The 20,397-nt window shown below is 49.9% G+C and overlaps 7 protein-coding genes across 7 annotated transcripts; 3 read left to right on the top strand and 4 right to left on the bottom strand.

Annotated features, from left to right (window-relative positions):
- Positions 1-1,026: 1,026 nt before the first annotated feature.
- Positions 1,027-4,569, top strand: N7496_011743 (uncharacterized protein; the record flags this gene model as incomplete). The annotated part of the gene is made up of 3 exons (XM_056704656.1): positions 1,027-1,639; positions 1,726-2,316; positions 2,402-4,569. 3 exons carry the CDS (start codon positions 1,027-1,029, stop codon positions 4,567-4,569), a joined length of 3,372 nt encoding a protein of 1,123 aa, XP_056550616.1.
- A 2,943-nt stretch (positions 4,570-7,512) lies between these two features.
- N7496_011742 (putative metalloreductase Fre8) lies at positions 7,513-9,377 on the top strand (the record flags this gene model as incomplete). Its single annotated transcript, XM_056704655.1, has 2 exons — positions 7,513-7,900; positions 8,062-9,377. 2 exons carry the CDS (start codon positions 7,513-7,515, stop codon positions 9,375-9,377), a joined length of 1,704 nt encoding a protein of 567 aa, XP_056550615.1.
- A 91-nt stretch (positions 9,378-9,468) lies between these two features.
- Positions 9,469-10,435, bottom strand: N7496_011741 (uncharacterized protein; the record flags this gene model as incomplete). Its single annotated transcript, XM_056704654.1, has 2 exons — positions 9,469-10,345; positions 10,401-10,435. The coding sequence occupies 2 exons, from the start codon at positions 10,433-10,435 to the stop codon at positions 9,469-9,471; spliced, it is 912 nt and encodes a 303-aa protein (XP_056550614.1).
- Positions 10,436-11,392: 957 nt separating this feature from the next.
- Positions 11,393-14,105, bottom strand: N7496_011740 (putative C6 transcription factor; the record flags this gene model as incomplete). Its single annotated transcript, XM_056704653.1, has 7 exons — positions 11,393-12,245; positions 12,298-12,610; positions 12,668-13,141; positions 13,200-13,281; positions 13,347-13,712; positions 13,851-13,901; positions 14,010-14,105. 7 exons carry the CDS (start codon positions 14,103-14,105, stop codon positions 11,393-11,395), a joined length of 2,235 nt encoding a protein of 744 aa, XP_056550613.1.
- A 1,089-nt stretch (positions 14,106-15,194) lies between these two features.
- On the bottom strand, positions 15,195-17,689 carry drs1 (putative ATP-dependent RNA helicase DRS1; the record flags this gene model as incomplete). The annotated part of the gene is made up of 2 exons (XM_056704652.1): positions 15,195-15,881; positions 15,971-17,689. 2 exons carry the CDS (start codon positions 17,687-17,689, stop codon positions 15,195-15,197), a joined length of 2,406 nt encoding a protein of 801 aa, XP_056550612.1.
- A 570-nt stretch (positions 17,690-18,259) lies between these two features.
- On the top strand, positions 18,260-18,814 carry N7496_011738 (uncharacterized protein; the record flags this gene model as incomplete). Its single annotated transcript, XM_056704651.1, has 1 exon — positions 18,260-18,814. One exon carries the CDS (start codon positions 18,260-18,262, stop codon positions 18,812-18,814), a length of 555 nt encoding a protein of 184 aa, XP_056550611.1.
- Positions 18,815-18,856: 42 nt separating this feature from the next.
- N7496_011737 (GNAT family N-acetyltransferase) lies at positions 18,857-19,705 on the bottom strand (the record flags this gene model as incomplete). Its single annotated transcript, XM_056704650.1, has 1 exon — positions 18,857-19,705. The coding sequence occupies one exon, from the start codon at positions 19,703-19,705 to the stop codon at positions 18,857-18,859; it is 849 nt and encodes a 282-aa protein (XP_056550610.1).
- Positions 19,706-20,397: the final 692 nt, after the last annotated feature.

The raw sequence follows: 20,397 nt of genomic DNA, 5'->3' as shown, positions 1-20,397 counted from the left end.
TAAATTAAACACGCGCGGAGATATAGGAGGTTAGATCTTTTTGCAGACACGGTAGGCCCGTTAAAATCATGATTATACGTGGCATAACCTTAGTTTATCTATGGTTCCGCTGCTTCCGGCCCGCTGGCTGAATATCCACCCGCGACGGTACCGTGGTATTATGTAGCCACCTTATAATTACAAAGGTCGTCGTTCGAACCAAGGGGTGGAAGTGGCAAACTGATACCCTTTACATCAACGTCCGTAGAAGAGGATTTAGGTGTGGATTTAGGTGCTCAGACCAATGTTGGGCGGGCATCGTTTGGTCGATCACTCGCACTCCCTATAAGATGTTCTAGGCCAGTCCAGGTCGTCCGGACCGTTTTCCAACACCGACCAAGGCGGCCGATACAGAAAAATGGAATTCCTACCTATCCTACTGCATCCGTAAATTGTGGATGCTGCCGCAGTCTAACTGAGATTTGCATGTTCAGCCCTTGACGAGCCTCGATCCTCGTAGAATCACCGAAAGGGCCTCGAGTTACGCGTCATTCTCACATAATGTTGCGCATGAGAACTGTCTGTTATATGCATTTGCGAGATCTCACTTCCACGGTTCGATGGTTGTAGATGGACTAGTTTGAAGCTCTAGACCGGATGCTTCAGCTGGGCGATCCAGCCCAAACAATGATACCGTCAAAGAAAAACAATGCTCAGCTCATTAACTTCCATGTGAGAGTCTCGGTTTGAGAAAGTTGCACTGCTCCAGAACGGCCCATTTCTGAACCCTCGATTCTAACCTGTGGTTGAGCCATTGCATCCTCGAATGCACTATTTGGGGAATAGGAGGCAGGATAGATCTATCTAGATCATCTCTTGAGGTCATCCTTCACATGCCGCAAACAGTTGCCTCGTGTATCTATAAGATATGACATGGTGCTTCTAGTGCTATAATGTGGCTGTAAATATGTGGACTCGAAGGTAGAGGTTTTAGTGCAAAACAACACCAGAATCAGCACAGCATCTTTTTTAGCTGAAGTCTCATCAATGGCCCCTGGAACGCGGTTATCGCTTTTGCCTGCTGGCCGCGACACCTCAGCGCCTTCCAAGTTAAAGGGGAAGGCTGCCCCTGGGCCCTACTCTTCCAGCTCACCTTCAACACCAAATTTTACTCCCAGCCCCCCTTCGCCCACCTGGTGCTGCTATTCACAAAATGATGTCTTGCTAAGTTTGAGCACATCGACAATTGTCCTTGATTCAACCTTCAATTTCACCGAGTCGACTTGTCTCATCTACGCGGAATCTATTATTCTTGACATAAGCACTCCCGCTCAGCAGCCGCCCAACACATTCCAGCTATCTCTGCCTGGCAAGAATTTGGGTCTCTTTTGCCATTCATTCTCCACTGCAGGTGACAAAAGCACCATTCTTGATGTCTCTGGTTCAAAAGGACAGGCGGTAGCGCCAGTCGCGCAGGGAAACGGGACTACTGGAAATGACGGTGGGAGGGGAGGCAGCGTTTGGTTTTATGTCGAGAACTTCACCGATGACATCCAGGGAAATTTTAAAATAGCTGCCTGCGGCGGCGACGGCAGTCCCGGCGGAACTACCACAGCAAAAGACTGCATTGGAGGTACTGGGGGATCCGGTGGCCCAGGAGGTAGGCTTCCATTTGCTCCCAGTTCAAATCGTTCTACCAAACAAGGAGCATTGTTGAGTGTCGTGCTTAATTCTATTGGAGAATAGGTGCTATAAGTATATATTATGGAAGCGTTGCTCAGAACGTTCTCACATCACTGCAGCAGTTGGTTGGCAAGCCATGGCCAACCCAAGTCACCAGCGGACAAAACTCGTTACTTCCATCTTGCGAGACTTTGTCCCCAGATTTCGACCCTTCAGTCCTTGAGGATGTGTCAAACATACTATCGAACTATGCGCCTTTGAACACCTCATTGGCGTCGCTACCAGACAGTCTGAATTCTCTTCTGCATAACGATATCGCCCAGCCTCAGCAGCAAACCGTACAGGTTGCGACAGCTTGCAGCAAAGCGCTGATTCCATGGCTAGCCTCACCATTAGCTCCACCACAGGATAGCATCCAGCAGACATTGAACAATGTGAACAGCCTCATATCAACAATCGCAGTCTGGGCCCAAAATTACGGTGGTAACGTACAGGAACAACAAATACAGCAGCTGTGCCCATTGTTGACTTCCGCTTTTACGATTCCCCCAAGCTCGGGGCTTGAATCCTGCTGGGAGATGGTGGGCATGCAGCTTGAAAATATTATAGGGAACCAGCAAAATGGAGCTAAATTGATGGCGAACGTTTCTGGCGGTACGTTTCCTCTGATTCGGGGCCTTAATCCCTTTTGTCTCTCAATGTATCTCTTTTATTGCTAGCTAACGGTCGTGTGAAACAGGAATTCCTGGGATTGGCGGTTATGGAGGATCTACAGAATCCCCTGATGGCAAACCCGGTAATATCGGAACATTGGCATACCGCAATCTTCTTTTTGATGGGAGCACATCGGACCTGAACGTGGACCAAGTCTGCGCATTTCCTGAGGAATGCCAAATGATTTTGAACCAAGCAGATCGGTACTTCTTTGCAAACGATCCGAGCTCAATTCAGCAAGCCACGATACTTTATTCAAGGCTGGTTCAGCGGTTAAACTTCATCCCTACCTTGTTGACGCCCGCTGCTGGGGATACCACCCCGCCGCCCGCTCCACCGCCATTACAAAAAGCGTATGACTATGTACAGGACGTCCTAGGTTTGACCATCACAGCATTGCCGCAGCTTCAAACGATACTATCACAAGCGACACATAAGCTCGGTAACATATCCCTCGGTTATGATATGTTTGGCCATGCTGCGAACTGGGCTCCAAGGGTATCATATGGCTTCTATGAATCTGAGATCTCTTCCGGCTTGCGCCTCCTACAACAGGTCGAGCAGGCGAACAACGCGTACGCAAATGCGCTTCAACAGCAAGAATCTGCAGCACAAGCATTGTCCGCAAGCCTTCAAAACAATCTCATGAGTCAGCAGGATTCCCAGGAGCAAATCAACCTGATAGTTGGAAATGGTGGTATTTTGGAAATGTCGGCAGCCAAGATAACCAAAGCAACCCCTACCCTTCAGCAGAAAATGGATGCTATCAAGAAAGCTATGACAGCAGTGGAAACCGATATTCAGAACTACCTGAACCTGAACCCGATGACTCTGCTCACTGCATTCGCGTCCTTTGCTATGGCTCCTAGTAGCCTAACCGGCTTAGCACAAATGGGAACCGTTGACTACCAGGCATTCACTACCGTACCTAATCTTCAGGGGGTGAATGTCAATAAGTCATACATACTCAGCCAGTTGACCACATGTGGCAACTCGTTGGCATCGCTCAGTGAGGCGTTCACAACAGCCTCAGATGGAACAATTGACGTGGACGATCCTGGTTCTCTGAAGATTATCAAGGACATCGACGATATTGATACTCTCGTGGCGTCATACAAAGAAGCAATTCCGGAAGCTGACAGCAAGGCTTTGTCTGGCCAGCTGGATGACTATCTGGATATCATTGAGCAACGAAACCAAGCCGTAATGGATTACAATGCCGCCCTCCAGCTCTTGAATCAAGTTATCACGAAGTCAAACTACTATGGCCAACAGGGCCAGGTCATGGGAAATGAGGCTCTCGAAGTCAACCCAAATCTGCCGGCAATCTACTTCTGGCTCCAAAATATCCAGCAGGATACCGCGTATGACGTGATGCAACGATTGAACTACGCGGCCCGCGCGATTTGTTTCTGGGGTCTCGAACCCCAGCCAGCCTTTACAGCTCCAGGACCACTGCAGGGCTCCGTCGACCTAGCGAATAACCAACAAGAACTAGTAAATCGGTTCGATGATGCAGTTACTGGCTTTGCGCCGACGGCGTGGAGCATTTGGCCACCAGAGGGCTCCAGAAACATCCAAGGACACATATATACCCTCAGCCAGCCCGAGCTCTACACTCTTCTGAGGCCCACAACGGACCCTGACAATGGTAAAGCTATATACGGTGTTGACATTGGCTTCTCAGCATCGGACCCTCCCTCTATTTTCTCTGGTATGGCCAATATCCGTCTAAGCCAGGTGCGTGTCTGGCTCCCAAATGCCAAAGTTAGCCCCGACGCCTCAAACCGGCAGCTCTTGATGGTTGAAATCACGCATCTGGGAACCGAGACCATCTTGTCCCCATCATCTGGCACCCCAACCACCTTCAGCCACGACCCAGTCACGCTGCAGTTCCAGTACAACGCAACGAACATCACAAGCATTCAGCAATGCACTTCCTCAGTTGTTATGAACTCAGAGTCCATCGAGCAGGATTACACAGGGGAGGGTACGCCAGGGGTAGACACACTGGCATCGCTCGGACCTTTTGCCACATGGTCGATTCAAATCAAAGCGTCTGAAAATGCGGGCCTTGATTTGAGTGCGGTTAACAGTGCGTATGTTGAGTTCTGGGGGAGGAATATGGCGCTTATGGGGGGTGATGAGGAAATGGACCGGGTCGATGGGTCGGTGTCTAAAGGTAAGCGTTAAGGTGGGTTGAAAAGAGGACAATGTGGGTTGAAAAGAGGACAATGTGGGTTGAAAAGAGGACAATTTGTTTTGCCGGTGCCAAAAAGTGGTTTGTATTTTTCGGGTTGGTCAGTATGTGTACGGATTAATCATTAAAAGTGATATTATCGTCTTTGTATATGACTCGCTGCTCTGACGGTACGAAAAACTGACCTGGTCTCGAAGCTCAAGATGTAGATGAGATTTTCCTGATAGGAAATGAAGCCAGCAGTCTCAGCCCTGACCCCAGCACCATAACATCTTCACTGGATTGCCCTAAGCCTAGACTTGAGCGGAGTTAACAGTAATAGCGTTGTGTCAAGAGAAGCCAGGTATGTAGCCTATCGTGTTTACCACAAAACTTATTCCAAGGGCGCCACGCCCCTTGTTTATCTGTATGCTGAATGCTTAAGATGAGAAAGGGAGAAGTCTCAGTCTGTCTGGAAGTAGCAGTAGAAGCACAGATCTGAGCTGTAAAGCTGCATAATTATTCCTTCACGGACGAGAATAAAAGACGCTGTAGAAGAGACTGTCGTGATGTCAGGCTGTTGCTGCTCAGGAATGAAGCCGCAACGTCGGAAATAATTCTTGCTCTATGTATACGAAGAACAAAGTTTGATTTTGTAAATCAACTTGGACTTCATGCTGTATATATAGCCTCTTATTTTCCCTCTCAAATGAGAACAATTAAGACTTCCGTTGCTCTTCATCAGAGGCAGCCAAAGAAGAAAAGGAGAAAGATCGCCGACTCTAGTATCAGGGACGAAAAAGAGAGAAAGATTAGAAAATGACATAAATTTCTCTTATCTAGAGTCGTGAGGGTTTGACATTAAGCGCCGATTGTTTTGCGAGACCGATGTTTTAGATTACTGTCCTAGCTTAGTGAAAGTCATGCACTCCACCGATAAAGAGCTACACCTTGCCCACTTTTCCGTCAAAGAATACCTTTTAAGGCAGAATCATTTTAAAATTACGACTTCTAGCATTTCCATCACGAAAACATGCTTAATATATCTTACAGACACTAAAGGTGGCTATAGATAGATCAATCTTGATTTTCCTATAATAAGGTAGGTGGCGTTTGTAAGTGCCCGGTCCCCTCTAGGTAGAAGACGGGTCGAGGAATATTAAAACTAGTACCGATCAAAAACACGTAATTTTTACGCGTTAATTAACTTAAAGAGGATCTTAAGCTATTTTAAACTATTATAGAGGTTCTAGAACTATATAATACTATTAGAATACACGCGTCGCTCCTTAATCCTCCCTACCGTAGCTTATTACTATATAGCGGGCTTAAAACGCTAACGCTAAATCACTAGCTCTCTAATATAGCCCTAGCGCCTCTGATTATTCTAGGCTAGTAGTTAGCTAAATCTACACGTATATAGGGCTTTTGAGGCGTAAAATATTAAGCGGAAGTTATCCTAGGTACTAGGGCGAGTAGCTCTAGACACGGGCATTATAGATATAGGGTGATGCTGCTCGCACACCGTGGGGCCTGATTTCTGCCTGATTTCTGCCAAGGCCGTCAAGTAAGAGTGGTATTAGTCTTTACTGAAAGACCGACTTCGTCGCCTAGATGCTTTGCATCGAATTGGTATAACCCATGCCGATATCTAGGATTTTCACTTTCGTCTTCCCGGTGACATTTACGATATAGTACTCTACGACTTTTCTGAATCATATACATTCTCTGAGAGGAGGCCTTTTCGGGTGAATTTTGGAAAACCTCGGCCATTAAGACGGATTTCAGAGGGTGAACGTGAACGTGAACGTGTCCTTCTATATATCTACAATCGGTGAGAGAGTAGACTTTATCCTTTATTCCACGCCTAACATCCGTTTTAGAGCCGTCTCACGAGATCTTCGCTCCTATTTTCTAGAGTTGAACCCTGAAGCTCTTGTCGATAGTGCACTCTTACAGTCTCTCGATGAAGAGGAGGAATTATTAGAGTTAATCTTGCTGAAGGTCTCCAGTCGCCTAGATAGTCAGTTCTCGTTGACACTTTCTAACCTTTGAGATGCTGATCTCTGACTTTACTAGGCTTTTCGATGCCGAGCTTGAATTCCATTTCCCCTTACCTTGAAGCCGTGTGCCTTAATTCTGATGTCTGCTAGCACATTCGTCGAGGGAGGCTTTTATGTTAATATTCGTCAATTTGGGCAGTCATTCGCGACGGTGAAGCCCTACAGTAATCAATCACTTTTGATTGTGAGCCGCAATTTATAACGGTCGAGGCGATGAAAGGCTCTCGCTCTATGCTCTGCTTAGTGCCAAAGTCGTGGCTTTTGCCCTTGAAGATGAAATCTGATTTCGCCGGACTTTCTAAGCTACGCAAATTTTGCTCACGCCTTGCTTTAACCAAAGGCTTTGGGGAGATTCTAAACCGAGACGAATTTATAGGAAAAAGTGCAAAATAGAGAGACCGGGAATGAGGGATAATGAATGGATAACCCCATTTGTCTAATTTATCACGTGAAATATACGACAGAGGTAGTCAGATTATTACTCATGAGATCTAGTTTGACACAAACACCAGTTTCAACGGTAAAAGCCTGTTTGTGTAAAATTAAATCACGAACTCAGACCCACTAAAATCAACAACAGAATCGGGATATCACAAGGTTAATTCTGACAATGCCCGATAATTCTGCATAACTCCGTGATTGTCATTTGACTGGCAAGTAATGATTTCTATTCATACCCAAATTCGGCAACGAGTGGGGGGATGTTCGGAGATTTCGGACTTGTTCTCCACTTGTGGCTACGGCGTAATCAGATGAACAAAGAACTTCTACACATCGCGAGAGCTCAGCTTCGAGTGTTTAAAAAGCATCCCAATGTACGCAGGCAGCGACGTGCTCTTCTTGTGAGCGAACTCCTAGGTTCCATCGACGAGCCGACCGAGCGGGACTTTCACGATGGGTTGGCCTTTTCACTTTCTGGATCTCACCCCCGATGAGAAGAGCCATCGTCGGGAGCTCCTCGCCCAATATGCCTTCTTGTCGCAAATATCGGTATTGATCCCGATCATTGGCTATGGAATCTATCGGCTGTGTGCATGGCTCTTTGCAAGGAAAGGGGCATTCAATGTCGCGTACTCGGCACTGAGGCAGTTGCCAGGCAGCACCGAATCATCCCGAGAGTCCAAGGGGGTGTCATCCGGGGTGCTTGCCAGTCGATGGAGGTCATTGCAGTGGTGGTTGAATGGAGAAGTAGCTCCAAACTGGGGATTGAGAGGTCGCTGGATCGCTGCGATCGTCTGGACTCTTTGGCTGCTGGTTCTCTGTTTTCTTCAGACTGGCCACGGTAAGCAATTCTCTCCTGACTGTGTTGCGATGGACCTCCATCCTGTAACACTCACCCAAACCTCTTTTCTGAGAATCCATGGGAAGATTTCTTAAGAATGAAGTGCCCAGCGATTCGATGTGCAAACAGTAAATCGATTTCCAGATACTGACTCACGACAGACTACCTACATGTCACGAAACGCTTTGGCAGTGTTGCCGCAGCCCAGATGCCTCTTCTATTTCTCCTTTCCATGCGCACTCGCTTTTCTCCGCTTGCTATAATCTTTGGCGCCTCGCACGAGCAGATTGTTCATTGGCATCAACTTTGTGGCCGAATCATTATGATCCTCCTGGTCCTCCACGGAATCTGGTATATCAACTACTTTGTTCAAAATGGGATTCTCGCGGATCGTCTACAGCATCGGCACTCCATCACGGGACTAATATCACTATTTTTGATGGCAATAACCGCAGGCACAAGCCTCGAAAGGGTTCGCCGATGGAGTTACCGCGTGTTTATCTACTGCCATATCACTATTGGGTTGGCGATTTGGCCGATACTTCTTCTCCATGCGAAGCCACTCCGGCTTTACGCAGCAGAAGCACTGGCACTGTTCATTATTGATCGAGTGCTCCGATACCTGGACACAGTCATTGAACCGGCTACCCTTGAGCAAGTTCCTCAGACAGAGCTGCTGAGGCTCTGGTTCCCCTTGACCTCGGCCAAGCTGGCGCGATTTCAGGCAAAACCAGGTCAGCACGTCTACTTGTCCATTCCCTCCAAACTCACCTGCGCTGGTAGCAAAGGCCTGCTTTCCAATCCCTTCACGGTGTCGGAGGTCACTGCCAGCGAAATAGCGCTTGTTCTTCGAGCACGAAGTGGTCCTACTACGCAAACACTACGGACTCACGCCGGTCGCTTCAAGACCAACCCTTTGATCTGTATAGAGGGCCCTTACGGGGGGTATTTACCGGTCGCAGAGCTTGCTTCTGGTGCCGACCGTATCCTCCTCGTGGCAGGAGGTATCGGAGCGACATTTATCCTACCAATCTATTGGGCTTTGCAGGAGCAACTGGAGCTGGAGGCTGGGGGTTCGGACCGACTCAATCTCGTCTGGGCTCTTAGGTCAGCCGCAGAGGCTGACTGGGCTACGGATTCCGAGAAACAGACATTCAACCAGAACTCAAATGTTCATATTCACTTGACCCGAAATCGCTTCACGGGGAATACCCCGGACATCGCAGCTCAGGATGAAGGCACGGAGATGGACGAATTACGAGAATCTGACGACACTATCGGTGGAGTTAAACCGCTGGCTGGGCGACCTGACCTGAAGTATATTGTCGATGATACATTCAGCTATCATGCTGATGAGCGCGTCGCGGTGATCTTCTGCGGCCCCCGAGGTATGGGACGCGAGTTAAGGGGTCATGTCGGCAAATGGGTTACCAAGGGCCGAGAGGTAACCTGGCATGAAGAGAGTTTTGGATGGTAGGGTAGATACTTAAGATGACAATTTACGATTCGCCCATGACTCAACGGAATTCAATTCACAGTTCTCATGTTTTAAAGGCTATCTCACGTTTTTACACTTGGAGCCATCTCTCATATCGCGCAACCGCCAAAGCAGTCATCAAGACCAATCCCCGAATATTATCCGTATCGATCTCCGTATTCTTCTCAAGATCCTCACAGCAAACGATACCATTTCGGTTCATCACTGCCAGAACGGGACCCCCATCCGGACAGGGATCGGCGCAGTTGGAAGACCTTTTCACTCGACAAATCCGGGTATCGAGATCCATAGCGAAGGGCAGATCGTCGGGGACGCCGTTCGTCAGTTCCGGTCTCGAGCTATGGTAGAACATCCACACAAGACTCTTCCCATCAGCTTTACTATAGGAGTTATCTGGATCGTATTCACGCGTAAAATGATGGTAGTCGATGTCGATTTCGTTGAATTTCCAGCGCTCGCCGTTGGCCAGGATCACTCTTCCACGGTATGAGAAGCATACAGAGCAGCAAAAGTAGCCCGGGCGATCGATATCAATAGCGGCGACGACATTTCCCTCTACAAGAGGGATAGTTTCCGTGTCACTAGACTTGAGCGTCTCAAAATCCTCGTCGGAACTGGTGACAATGAGATCGTTGTTGTTTAGCTTCACCGGGTTCGGTCCTAGCTGCGTAAGGGTGGCACCGATATATGATGGTGGACACCAGATATTGAAGACTGAACAGGTGGAACTTTGATTCCAAGAAGGACCTTGTCGTAGTTGAAAAGAAATTCTAGGTTTGAACCAGAATAGGCATGAGCCCTCCATGTCTGTGGCCCGACTTTCGGGACGAGTCATTCGAAGAATTTCTCCACATTTGGGTCTTTCCGGGGCTGGCGGTTCGGGGAACTCGATCGGCTCTTTGAAGTCTGATATATCCGATGTCTCTGATAGGGCATCGTCGTTGGTACTATAGGCGATGGGGTTTAGCTTAAGATAATGTCACTTTTGGCAAGGCAACTTACATCCAAACGGGCTCCTCGTCAAAGTTGGCATTCATCGCGGATAAGACTGCCGAAGATAGAAATAGGTGTGTCTCGAGAGCTTAACAGGTCAACCTGGCATGATATATCAGACTGTACCTAGGTAGCTGTAAATCGAAATCTTTTACTTCTTGTATAGAGAGTCAGGTCTGATCTGACAGGGCGGGGAAGGTACTTTAAGAGCCGCATACGGTGGGGCCAGATCATCAACAACATCCTCTCATCCAGGCAACGCTTTTATGATAGTTTGAGTTTATTTCGCACTGTTTCTACTAGAGAAAAGGGATACGTGGAACTCTGTTATATGTGATCCAAGCCCTTGGGATAAATAATGACTGCCTAGAAAAGGCAGCTAAATAACTTGTGACGGATTGAGCTGATCCACTTCTCTTGCGGCTTAAAGCATTACTGCCATTAGAAGGTTAAATACTTGTATCTTTATTTCCAACATTACAGTAATCAGCTAAAGTTGTCTTTGGGATCATTTAGAGCAAACTATAGATTCCGAGACACGTGTTTCCTACTCCTCAACGCGAATGTATCCACCTCTCGTACCAGACAGGGGCAAGATGCCATGATAGACCAGTGGCTTCAGAATCGTATGATGATTCCTATTCATCGCTTCCAACCGTAGCCCAGTTTATCCCGGGGTTTGGTATAGGATCCGAGGTGGGTTCCTAAGATGGTAGGTGTATACATTAACACCACGCACCGTAAACAATGCTGCTCGGTATACTCCATCGGGTCACTGTGTATCAGGGATGACACATCTGAATCACTCCAAGTTCGATTCCATCATCAACAAGAACAAGGATATGTACAACGATCTCGCATAGAACCAAACTCCATGCACAACTTTTAAATTTATACGTTGATCCCAAAAATCTCAAACGCTGAATATACTATTCGGGAATCATCAATACCAAAACTATCCAGCCAAATACCCAAAGCCCCCACAAAAATCGCTTGAATAATCATTGGGCATGACCCGTCCAGCCACCCTCAAATGAGGAGGTCATAGTAGTAGACATCGGCTGCGCATAGGAAAACGCCTCAAATACCTCTGGCGTAATCTCGTATGCACCTGGGTCATCGACCGTCATCAATGCATTGGGCATGCCGCCGAGTAAATGGGTTGGTGGCATCTGTGGCATATCGCCCATATGAGACAGGTCGAATCCGGCGACCGGTTGTTGGAATGTGTTGTATTCGGGGATCATGGAGGCGCTTGCACTCGGTCCGGATGTGCCGGGTTGTGTACCTATTGTTGCGCGGCTTTGCTGGCGCTGGTGTTGATGCGGGTTTCCTGGGGAGACGTGGCGAGAGGGAATGCTGCTGACGGGAGGAGATTGGCTTTGTTGAGTGGGGTGAGGTGGTTGAGGGTGAGGTTGGGATGGTGGCTGTTGTTGGTTGGTGTTTGGAGGTTGGGCCGGCATCGGGAGGTGGATGTCGATTTGAAGCTTTTGAACTTCTTGGTAGACGAGGCTGAGGGCGGTGGTGATGACGGGATTGGATCCCTTGATGCGCTCGAGTGCGAATATACAGAACTTGAGCTTGTCCAAAGTTCCTGGGGCAGCATACTTGAGGGCCTGGATCTCCAGAAGGAAGATGGATGCTGCCGTGTAGATGCTGTAGGCCAGAGATAGGACGACGTGATTGTCGCCGAAAGTGCGGCGATATAGGTCGAAGAGAGATAGGATTGAGGTTGCTGAGGCCATACATTGAACAAGATGACTCTTGTCGTATGGCTCTTGTCGGGTCTTCAACAAGCCACGAGAGCAGAGAATAGGACGATGAAGAAGGATATTGACCGTGTGATACAAGCAGCTGAGACAGGATGTTAGCAAGCAACAGCTGGATTTATGCCGACGAAACGTACTTTAGAGTCATGATGTGGCTCGGAGGGGAATACGAGGGTAGATCCGTTGCCACAAGCTTCAAGTAATCGGGGAGTTCATCCCACCAGTCACTCAAGTTCTTGGCTTGTTCCTGGACGCAGTCAAAGAACTCCGCTTCGGTACTTTGCCGCATGGGATCGTATATGTGGATCAAGATTTGATTCAAGATCTCGGCAAGGCCGCACATCTGAATGAAGCACGAGGTCGAATGAGCCTGTGTAGGGGGATAGTGAGCTCCATCCGGGAATGTGACACCGTGAGGAGTCCAGATTTCGATCTCAGAAGTGTCATCCACTACATCATCTGGTTAGCAAGAATGTGAATGAGCACGTCTTGTTCGAGAGAACTTACGTATCATGCGGGGTGGGCTGACGCGAGAATGTTGCATCGTCGGCGCCCGTCCGAAGTACAAAGACACGATCTTATCCCAGAAATAGCAGCTCCAGAAAAGACGGTTCCGAATCTCAATATCCTCGTCACTCAACTGGGCGGCACCGAGATATTTGCGACTATCGATCGAGATTCCCAGATCATCCAGAACCCGGAATGCCATGCCACTATACAGCCAGGCTTGCGTCCGGTTACCCTTTCCACATTCTTGCGCACTGAGGAGCAGTAGCGTCTGGATGGTCGGTACACTGGCATAGCCGGTCTTGAGCGACTCGAAGAGCCCTGACACTGCACGTTGGTAGAACTGAGCGCCGCCTTCGAATGAGTCCAGAAGCGGGCCGATCTGGGGCTCTGCCTTGCACCAACGGACGGAATGGGAGAGGACGGCGTTCATCAAGACATCTGAGTAGTATGGACCCTGGATTTTCATATCACCTGTATATGGAAAATTAGTCTTGGGGTCGGACCGCCGAGGGGCTAGGAAAGAACGTACGGGTGAAGGCCGGGCGATAGACAAAGTTGAACAATGGCTGAATCCAACACCAGTGGGAATCAAGCAAGTATTGGAATGGCTCCTGATAAATGAATAGGTCGTCGTCAGCTGAGGATGCTAAAACCTTGTCCCACGCGAATAACTTACCGGCATTGCCGCCATCTGCTCGAATGCCCGTTCCCGCCATGCGCTGTTGATCAGTCGCTCCTTACGCGCCTCCAGCTCCTGAACCACATGAGTCGTCGATGCCGTCTCACTCACCACTCCGCTGGGGAGCTGGAATAAACTGGTCGGTCCATGAAAGGAGATGCGACCGTCAGTTTCCACATTCAAGCCATCGAATTCGCGAGCCAAATCCTGCGTGTCATCGTTTTCGAGTTTAATTTTACGGCCGGCGCTCGAGCTAGATTCCGCCACCGATGCCGGAGAGCTCCCCTTGCGTGCCTCCGCATCGGCCTGTTGGCCACGGAGCTTGGTAAGAGCATCTTCGAGCTGGGCGACTCTGGTCTCAAGCTGTTTCGTATAGGATAAAGTTGGAGCTCTAGAAAAAGGAAGCGCGCGGAAGACGAATCAATTAGCCGACAGCCACTAGGCGGTTCACGACCGCGGAAATGGACCAGGGTCGATGACGATGGAGGAACGACTACTCACAAGCTGTAGACGCAAGTCTCGCCTCGAGCGGCGCATCGCGAACACGACGGACTAGCTCCGTTACATTTAACCTGTCATATTCAACCGTTAGTCCTTCAGTGCTCAGCTGTCCGTGATCCGCATCTAGCGATCTCGGAATTTGCCCGAATATCAGCCCACCTTGCGCTTGCGACAAGCTTCACAGGAGAAGGCGCTCTTCCGCGGAAGCGCGCTCTTAAGAGGCACGTCGGACATGCCGGAGCCCTCGACCACCATCGATTATGAACTCGTTCACGGAGGGGGCTTGATACTGGCAACCCCCATTGGCGATGATCGAGGATGAGAAAAAAAGGAACGAGAGGAAAGGCGTATGAGGGGAAATGGGTGAGGGGAATCACCGGCGAAATTTTGGGCTCTCCGAAAGGGCCGTGGGGCGAGGTGCTAATCGCGGGGAGTGCGGTTTAACCTTTCTTTTTTGTTGCGGTGGACCAGAGGACCATATTCTTCGAGACTCGAGAGCGATTTCGCAGGCCAAGTTCCCACTTCTTTTGGAGTCAGAGGGGTGAGATCGCCTTGACGTCGGGGTCGGGAGTCCCTTGGTTGAGTTGCGCCAAACGGGCAGACGGTCCAACTGCCCCAAAGCGTGCTCTCTTGCCCTGTTGCCCCTCCGCTGTACCTTGGAGAATTCCGGACAATCTTCACCATGGGCCAATCGTATAGTCTGTGCAGCGTTGGGGGCATGCGTCTGCGGCGGAATGGCCCAATTGACCGCAGGCATGGAGAATGTCGTGGGACTCGTGGCTGGGTTTGGTCTCGCCTTGGCGTCGTCGGGCGCGCGAATTGCGGATCCGCACGGTGGTTGAGGAGCCAGAGAAGGTCAGCCTGGTGGAGCTTAAAACAGAAACATCCCCAAGGAGTTTAGTCGGTGCTGTACATAGATGGATCATGGAACTTTGGAAGGCCGTACTACCGTACGGAGTACAGTAGTACAGTAGTCGCAGTACAGTGATGCGATCGGCAAGATGCCAATTGCGGTAAATACTCGACGTATCGAAGCGTCTGGAAGTCGCCCAGGATGTACTGGAGTGTAGATCTTTGCTGGTGGATCAATAACATGCTATACCTGTTAAAGCTACCAGCTTTGAAGTCCGGAGTACTAATACCTAGTAACTAAATCTATGTAGATAAGCAACTACAATATAGAAAATGATGATATTTGATTATAATCCAAAGAATATTCATAAATGCGCCTTTTTTCCCCCATCCTCTTCCCCTCTTCTCTCTCCATCTATACAAGGTTTGCAAGGATGCATGCCAAATCACACTAGGCTACCCACTGGGTCCATCTCCTCATGGTCCAGGCGCTTATTTCTTCCCCTTCTTCTTCTTGTCGCCTTTCGTCTTCGGAGCATCTCGCTCCGACCTGCCCTTTTTCCACCCGATATTCCCCTCATGTCTCATCTTCGCATCGTCCAGCCGCTTCTTATCCTTGTTGCTCAACTTGATCTTATCCTTCTTCGAGTTCGAGTCCGGCCCGTTCAATTCAGTCCGGCCCAACTTGCGAGCAGCCCGTTTCTGCGTCTCCGTCTCGAACCACGTCCGCTTGGGGCGGCTCATAATTTCATTGCCATACTTCATCAGGTTCTCGCCCTTGTTGACCTGCATCTCGGCCTGCGCCAATTGCTTCTCGGTCTTCTCTTCTTGTAGAACTTCTTGCACCTCGTCGGCGAGATCCTCGGCCTTTTGCGCCCACTCGTCGGCAATGGCCATCTCGACCACACGGCTGACTATCTTGGCACCCTGAGCCTTACCGGCCTTCACGGCGGATTTGACAACCTTGCGGTCGGGCTCGGCAGCGATCGTGCAGGCACAACCGGATCGACCAGCACGGGCAGTACGACCGACACGATGCAGGTAAATCTCGTGGCTCTGGGGCGCTTCGTAGTTGATAACGGTCTCCACACCCTTGATATCAAGACCACGGGAGGCGACATCTGTAGCGAGTAGGAAGGCGACCTTGCCGTCACGGAAGTTCTCAACGGATTTGATACGCTAGAGATATAGATTAGTATGAGAAACGTAGCGAGGACCCGAGAGGTAATTGCGGCTTATCGGTAGGGTCGGCATTTTTTGTGGCTTACCTGTTCCTGGCTCAGACTACCGTGCAGCTCTGCAGCCTTCAAGCCCAACAGTCCGAAAATAACGCGAACGCGATGCGCCTCCTTCTTCTGTCGGAAGAAAATGATAACTCGCCCGGTGTAGATCTCCTTGCAAAGATACAACAGGTATCCCAAACGCTTGTCCTCGCGACCGGGTCGTAGACGAACAAACTCTTGGGTCAGTGTGACGGCAGTCTTCTTCTTTGCGTCCACCATGAGACGGACGGGGCGGTTGAGACCAACGCGAATCAGCTTGTCGACGGTATCGGTCATTGTAGCAGAGAACAGCATGGTCTGGCGGGACTTGGGAATCGTAGTCAAAATCTCGTTCAATTCGTCGGCGAAACCATCCTCCAGCATACGATCGGCTTCATCGAGAACCAAAATCTCCAGGGTATCCACGGTGAAGCTGGGCGAGTTGCGCATGTGATCGATAAAACGACCGGGTGTAGCGATAATCACGTCAGGGCGCTTCTTAAGCACATTCTCTTGCTCGCGCAGACTGAAACCACCAATCAGCTGACAGAAGGTAACGTCAGTGAAGGTGGCCAGCTTAACGGCGACATTGTAACACTGAACCGCCAATTCACGGGTGGGCATTAGGATAGCGACACGGCTTGTAGGAGTCTTGCGAGGACGGAAGAGAAGACGTTCGAGAATAGGCACGATGAAAGCACCAGTCTTTCCGGAACCAGTAACGGCACTACCGACGACATCTTTGCCGAGAAGAGCGACGGGGATAGTTTTGCGCTGAATGGGAGTGGGATCGGTGAATCCAACAGAGGCCAATCCACGCAGAATTGGACGAGAAAGGTTGAAGTCCTGGAATGTGCTGTTCGCCATGGCGGCCTTGTCGTCGACCTTCTCTTCGGGAGCGAAGAAGGCTTTGCGCTTCTCGGCCTCCTCTGCATCTACCTCGCTCTCAACGTCGGATTCTTGGTCAGAGCCAATATCGTCGGGGTGGCCAACGGGAGTAGCAACGGAGTCGTTGTCGGATGCAGCATCGTCATCGTCGTCTTGCTCGTCCTCGTCTTCCTCTTCGCTGTCCTCTGGTCCGGAGCCAACTTCAGGGCCCTCGGCCTCGCTCTCATCCTCGCCGTCAGCGCCCATGCCGAACGCATCCTCTGCGACGAGCTCGTCATCCTCAAAGTCCACCTCCATACCGCCATCCTCCTCATCCGACTCGCTGGCACTCTCCTCCTTCTCGGCTTGCTTCTTCTGCTTCTTCTTGTCCGCAGCTTCCTTCTTTTCCCTTCTGCGAGTAATAATGTCGTCGATGTCCACGGCCTTCTTGTCACCGCCGCCGTTTTGCTTGGAATCCTCCAGACCCCAACCGTCGAAGCCCTCGGTGACACCACGATTGGCCACACCACCCACATCGAACTCGAAATCGGGGTTCAAAGCATCGTCATCAGCACCGGGGACATCGTCCTCCTCTTCCTCCTCTTCTTCAGACTCCTCGACCACGGGCTGGGCCTTGCCCTTCTTGCCCTTCACATTCTTGGCTTGCTGCTTTTGCTTCTTGTTCTTGTCCTTGGAAGTTTCGGCCTCACGCTTGCGCTTTTTCGAGTCGACAGCCGGGGCCTCGTCGGCAAGCTCATCATCTTCGTCGTCGAATCGGGGAATATCCTCGTCGTCGGATAGTGTGAGGACGAAGTCGTCGTCCTTGGGAGCACTCCGCTTGGCTGTGCTGGGAGCCATTGTGAAAATGGTAGCAGGGAAATACCTCTGTGTAGAGATTGAATGTCCCCTGTAGCTTCTCGCAGAAGAGAAGAAGAGAAAGAATCTAGTAAATCCCCAGACTCTGCTGCCCGCGCAATCCGCCGAACAGAAATCAACAGCAGAAAAAAAAAGTTCCCCGGGCGGTGAGGGTGGAATATGGCTGACCTAATGATGGACCCACCCGTCACCGACAACCCTGGAAGCTTCGAAGCTGGAGATCGACTACTTTCGAGTCTTTCAACCATTGAACATTGGATGGTCTACTTTTACTCGGTTGTTCAGAATAAATTGGACTTATCAAATTCGCAAATTGATACAGTCATGCGTGTATGTTAAACTGTGGTAAGTATCTCAAGCCCTTGTTTGTACGGGCTCCCTTTGTTTCTGCATGCCTTTGTCCTTCCATTATCGATATCGTTCCGTAAGATTGCCGATTCCCGGTTGCTTTCTTCATGTGTGATCTAGCCAAATGACTTTCTTTGTGACTGGACTGTCATGAAGCTTGTTCGTGCCCATGTCAATCCTGAATATTGACATGTGGTGTGCATCATGATCACTCACGACGTCGCTGCAATTGCTGCTGAATGTACTGGTCAACTTGCCGCTGAATATGCCGCTGCCTCTCCTGCTGCCTTTGACGTTGTCTTTGACGTTGCCGTTGACGCGGCGTTTGTTGCTGCATTCGAGGTTGCATTTGAGGCTGCATTCGAAGCTGCATTTCCTGATACCGTGGCTGCTGGATTGGCTGCTGGATTGGCTGCTGGATTGGCTGCTGGATTGGCTGCTGGATTCGAGGCTGCTGGATTCGAGGCTGCTGGATTCGAGGCTGCTGGATTCGAGGCTGCTGGATTCGAGGCTGCTGGATTCGAGGCTGCTGGATTCGAGGCTGCTGGATTCGAGGCTGCTGGATTCGAGGCTGCTGGATTCGAGGCTGCTGGATTCGAGGCTGCTGGATTCGAGGCTGCATTTGCTGATACATTTGCTGATACATTTGCTGATGCATTTGCTGCTGCATTTCATGCTCCATGTACTGTTGCATTTGCCGCTGCATTTGTTGCCTTTCTTGCTGCAGTTGTCTCTGTCGCCATACTCTTCCAGCATTGATGAGGAGCTGGAGGCAATAGAAATTCTCCCTTCAAAGAGACGTCAGTACTTCAACTCAATCCTGCACAGGCAATGAAAAAAATCATAAATCATAACATACTCGTAGCCATTCTTGGCGCGGTCTTGTCTCGATTCGCCAAAGTCTTCGAAGCCGAATCGGTTCTTCAGCCAGTGCCACGTAAATGCATATCTGTCTTCCAGCTGGGCGGGATAGGAAATGACACACATCAGTTGGGTCAATCGCAACGTCTCCTGCTGTACTTCCCCAATGGGCCGCCACTCAACATTGCATCTGCGACGGTGATGCTCGTCACAAAGAGTCAGGATAGCGTCCACAAGCAGTGTACCATAGCCGCGGTGCATCATTTGGGGGTGGATGTACACTCGCAGGTCACCGATGGAATCCTGGGTGACAATCTCATCGAAAGCGTCGATGTAGGCAACGCCGCCAATCTGCGGTCTTGGGGGTACCGAGGAGATTTGAGACGTATCCGGTTGCTGGACAATGACCAGGAAAGGGAGTCTGCGGAAGTGGCTAGTCTCGATGAAATAGCCGACATTTTCAGCCTCAAGCAATTCGAGGTCCGGGTCAAAAGAATTTATTGCCGTCATGTGCCAGTTGATGATTTGGACAATCTCCTCTGCATCTTCCAGCACAGCAGGTCGGACGTAAGGACCAGCAGAGGGAGGAGGAGAGCGGATTGCCTGCGGGCCTGGGTCTAGCTCCATCGTATCACCCTCCAAGGAGAGTTCCCCCATGCCTGACTCGACATATGGGACCCGCGGAATAACGAACGGGGGATTAACTGACGGGCCTGTCAGATTCGGTGTCCAGCGAGGTGGCACTTGGTAGGCGTAGCCCCCCGGATCGTACCCGTGGTAGAGATACATGTTGTAGGTATTCACGTAAGGAGTGGGAGAGCGATAATGATCCATGGAATAGATCAGTGCAAAGTACGGTGGGTAGGAGTAGAAGAAGAGGAAGAAGGCAAGATGAAAGATGTCCACCACCGCGAGATTAGTTCGCGACCCTCTTTACCTGCTGGATGGTAAACGAGGACATGAGATTGTTGCCGGACTTTGATGAATGAGGCGAGCACGCTGTCGTTTGCCTAATCCGAGAACCTCCATGATCGTACCGTTTCGAGCCGTACCATATGCCTAGAAATGGCTGCGAAGTATCATCGAGTCTTCCCTGGCAACCTGATGCCAATGAATGGAGCTTCGTGTTGATACTTTGTGGCCACGCCTTTGGAGTCGCTTTGGTATGCAGTGCACTGTATACGAGCTCATGAAGGTTTGCACTGTTCTCCGGCTCGTATATGGGCCAAGCTCTTCAATTCCACATCAATATGACCTTTGATGAACTAACAGATCATCTCTCAGGCGTATCCAATACTTGCACCGGGAATGGCTTGAGAATTCCATGGAATTCGGCAGAGGCTGAGCCAACCGCCCACAAATAGCTGGTTTGTGGCAGTAGGTGGCAGGATGGTCTCGCATAGCCCATTGATCCTTCACCTATGGCAGCAACATCTCTTCCAATGAGCTTGGTTCATGCTTTTGCATCCCAATCCAACATA

This window comes from Penicillium cataractarum (assembly GCF_028827025.1).
Source record: "Penicillium cataractarum strain IBT 29864 chromosome Unknown utg000009l, whole genome shotgun sequence".
Classification (NCBI taxonomy): domain Eukaryota; kingdom Fungi; phylum Ascomycota; class Eurotiomycetes; order Eurotiales; family Aspergillaceae; genus Penicillium; species Penicillium cataractarum.
Note: the sequence above shows the minus strand (reverse complement) of the source record. Positions and strands in the feature narration are given on the sequence as shown.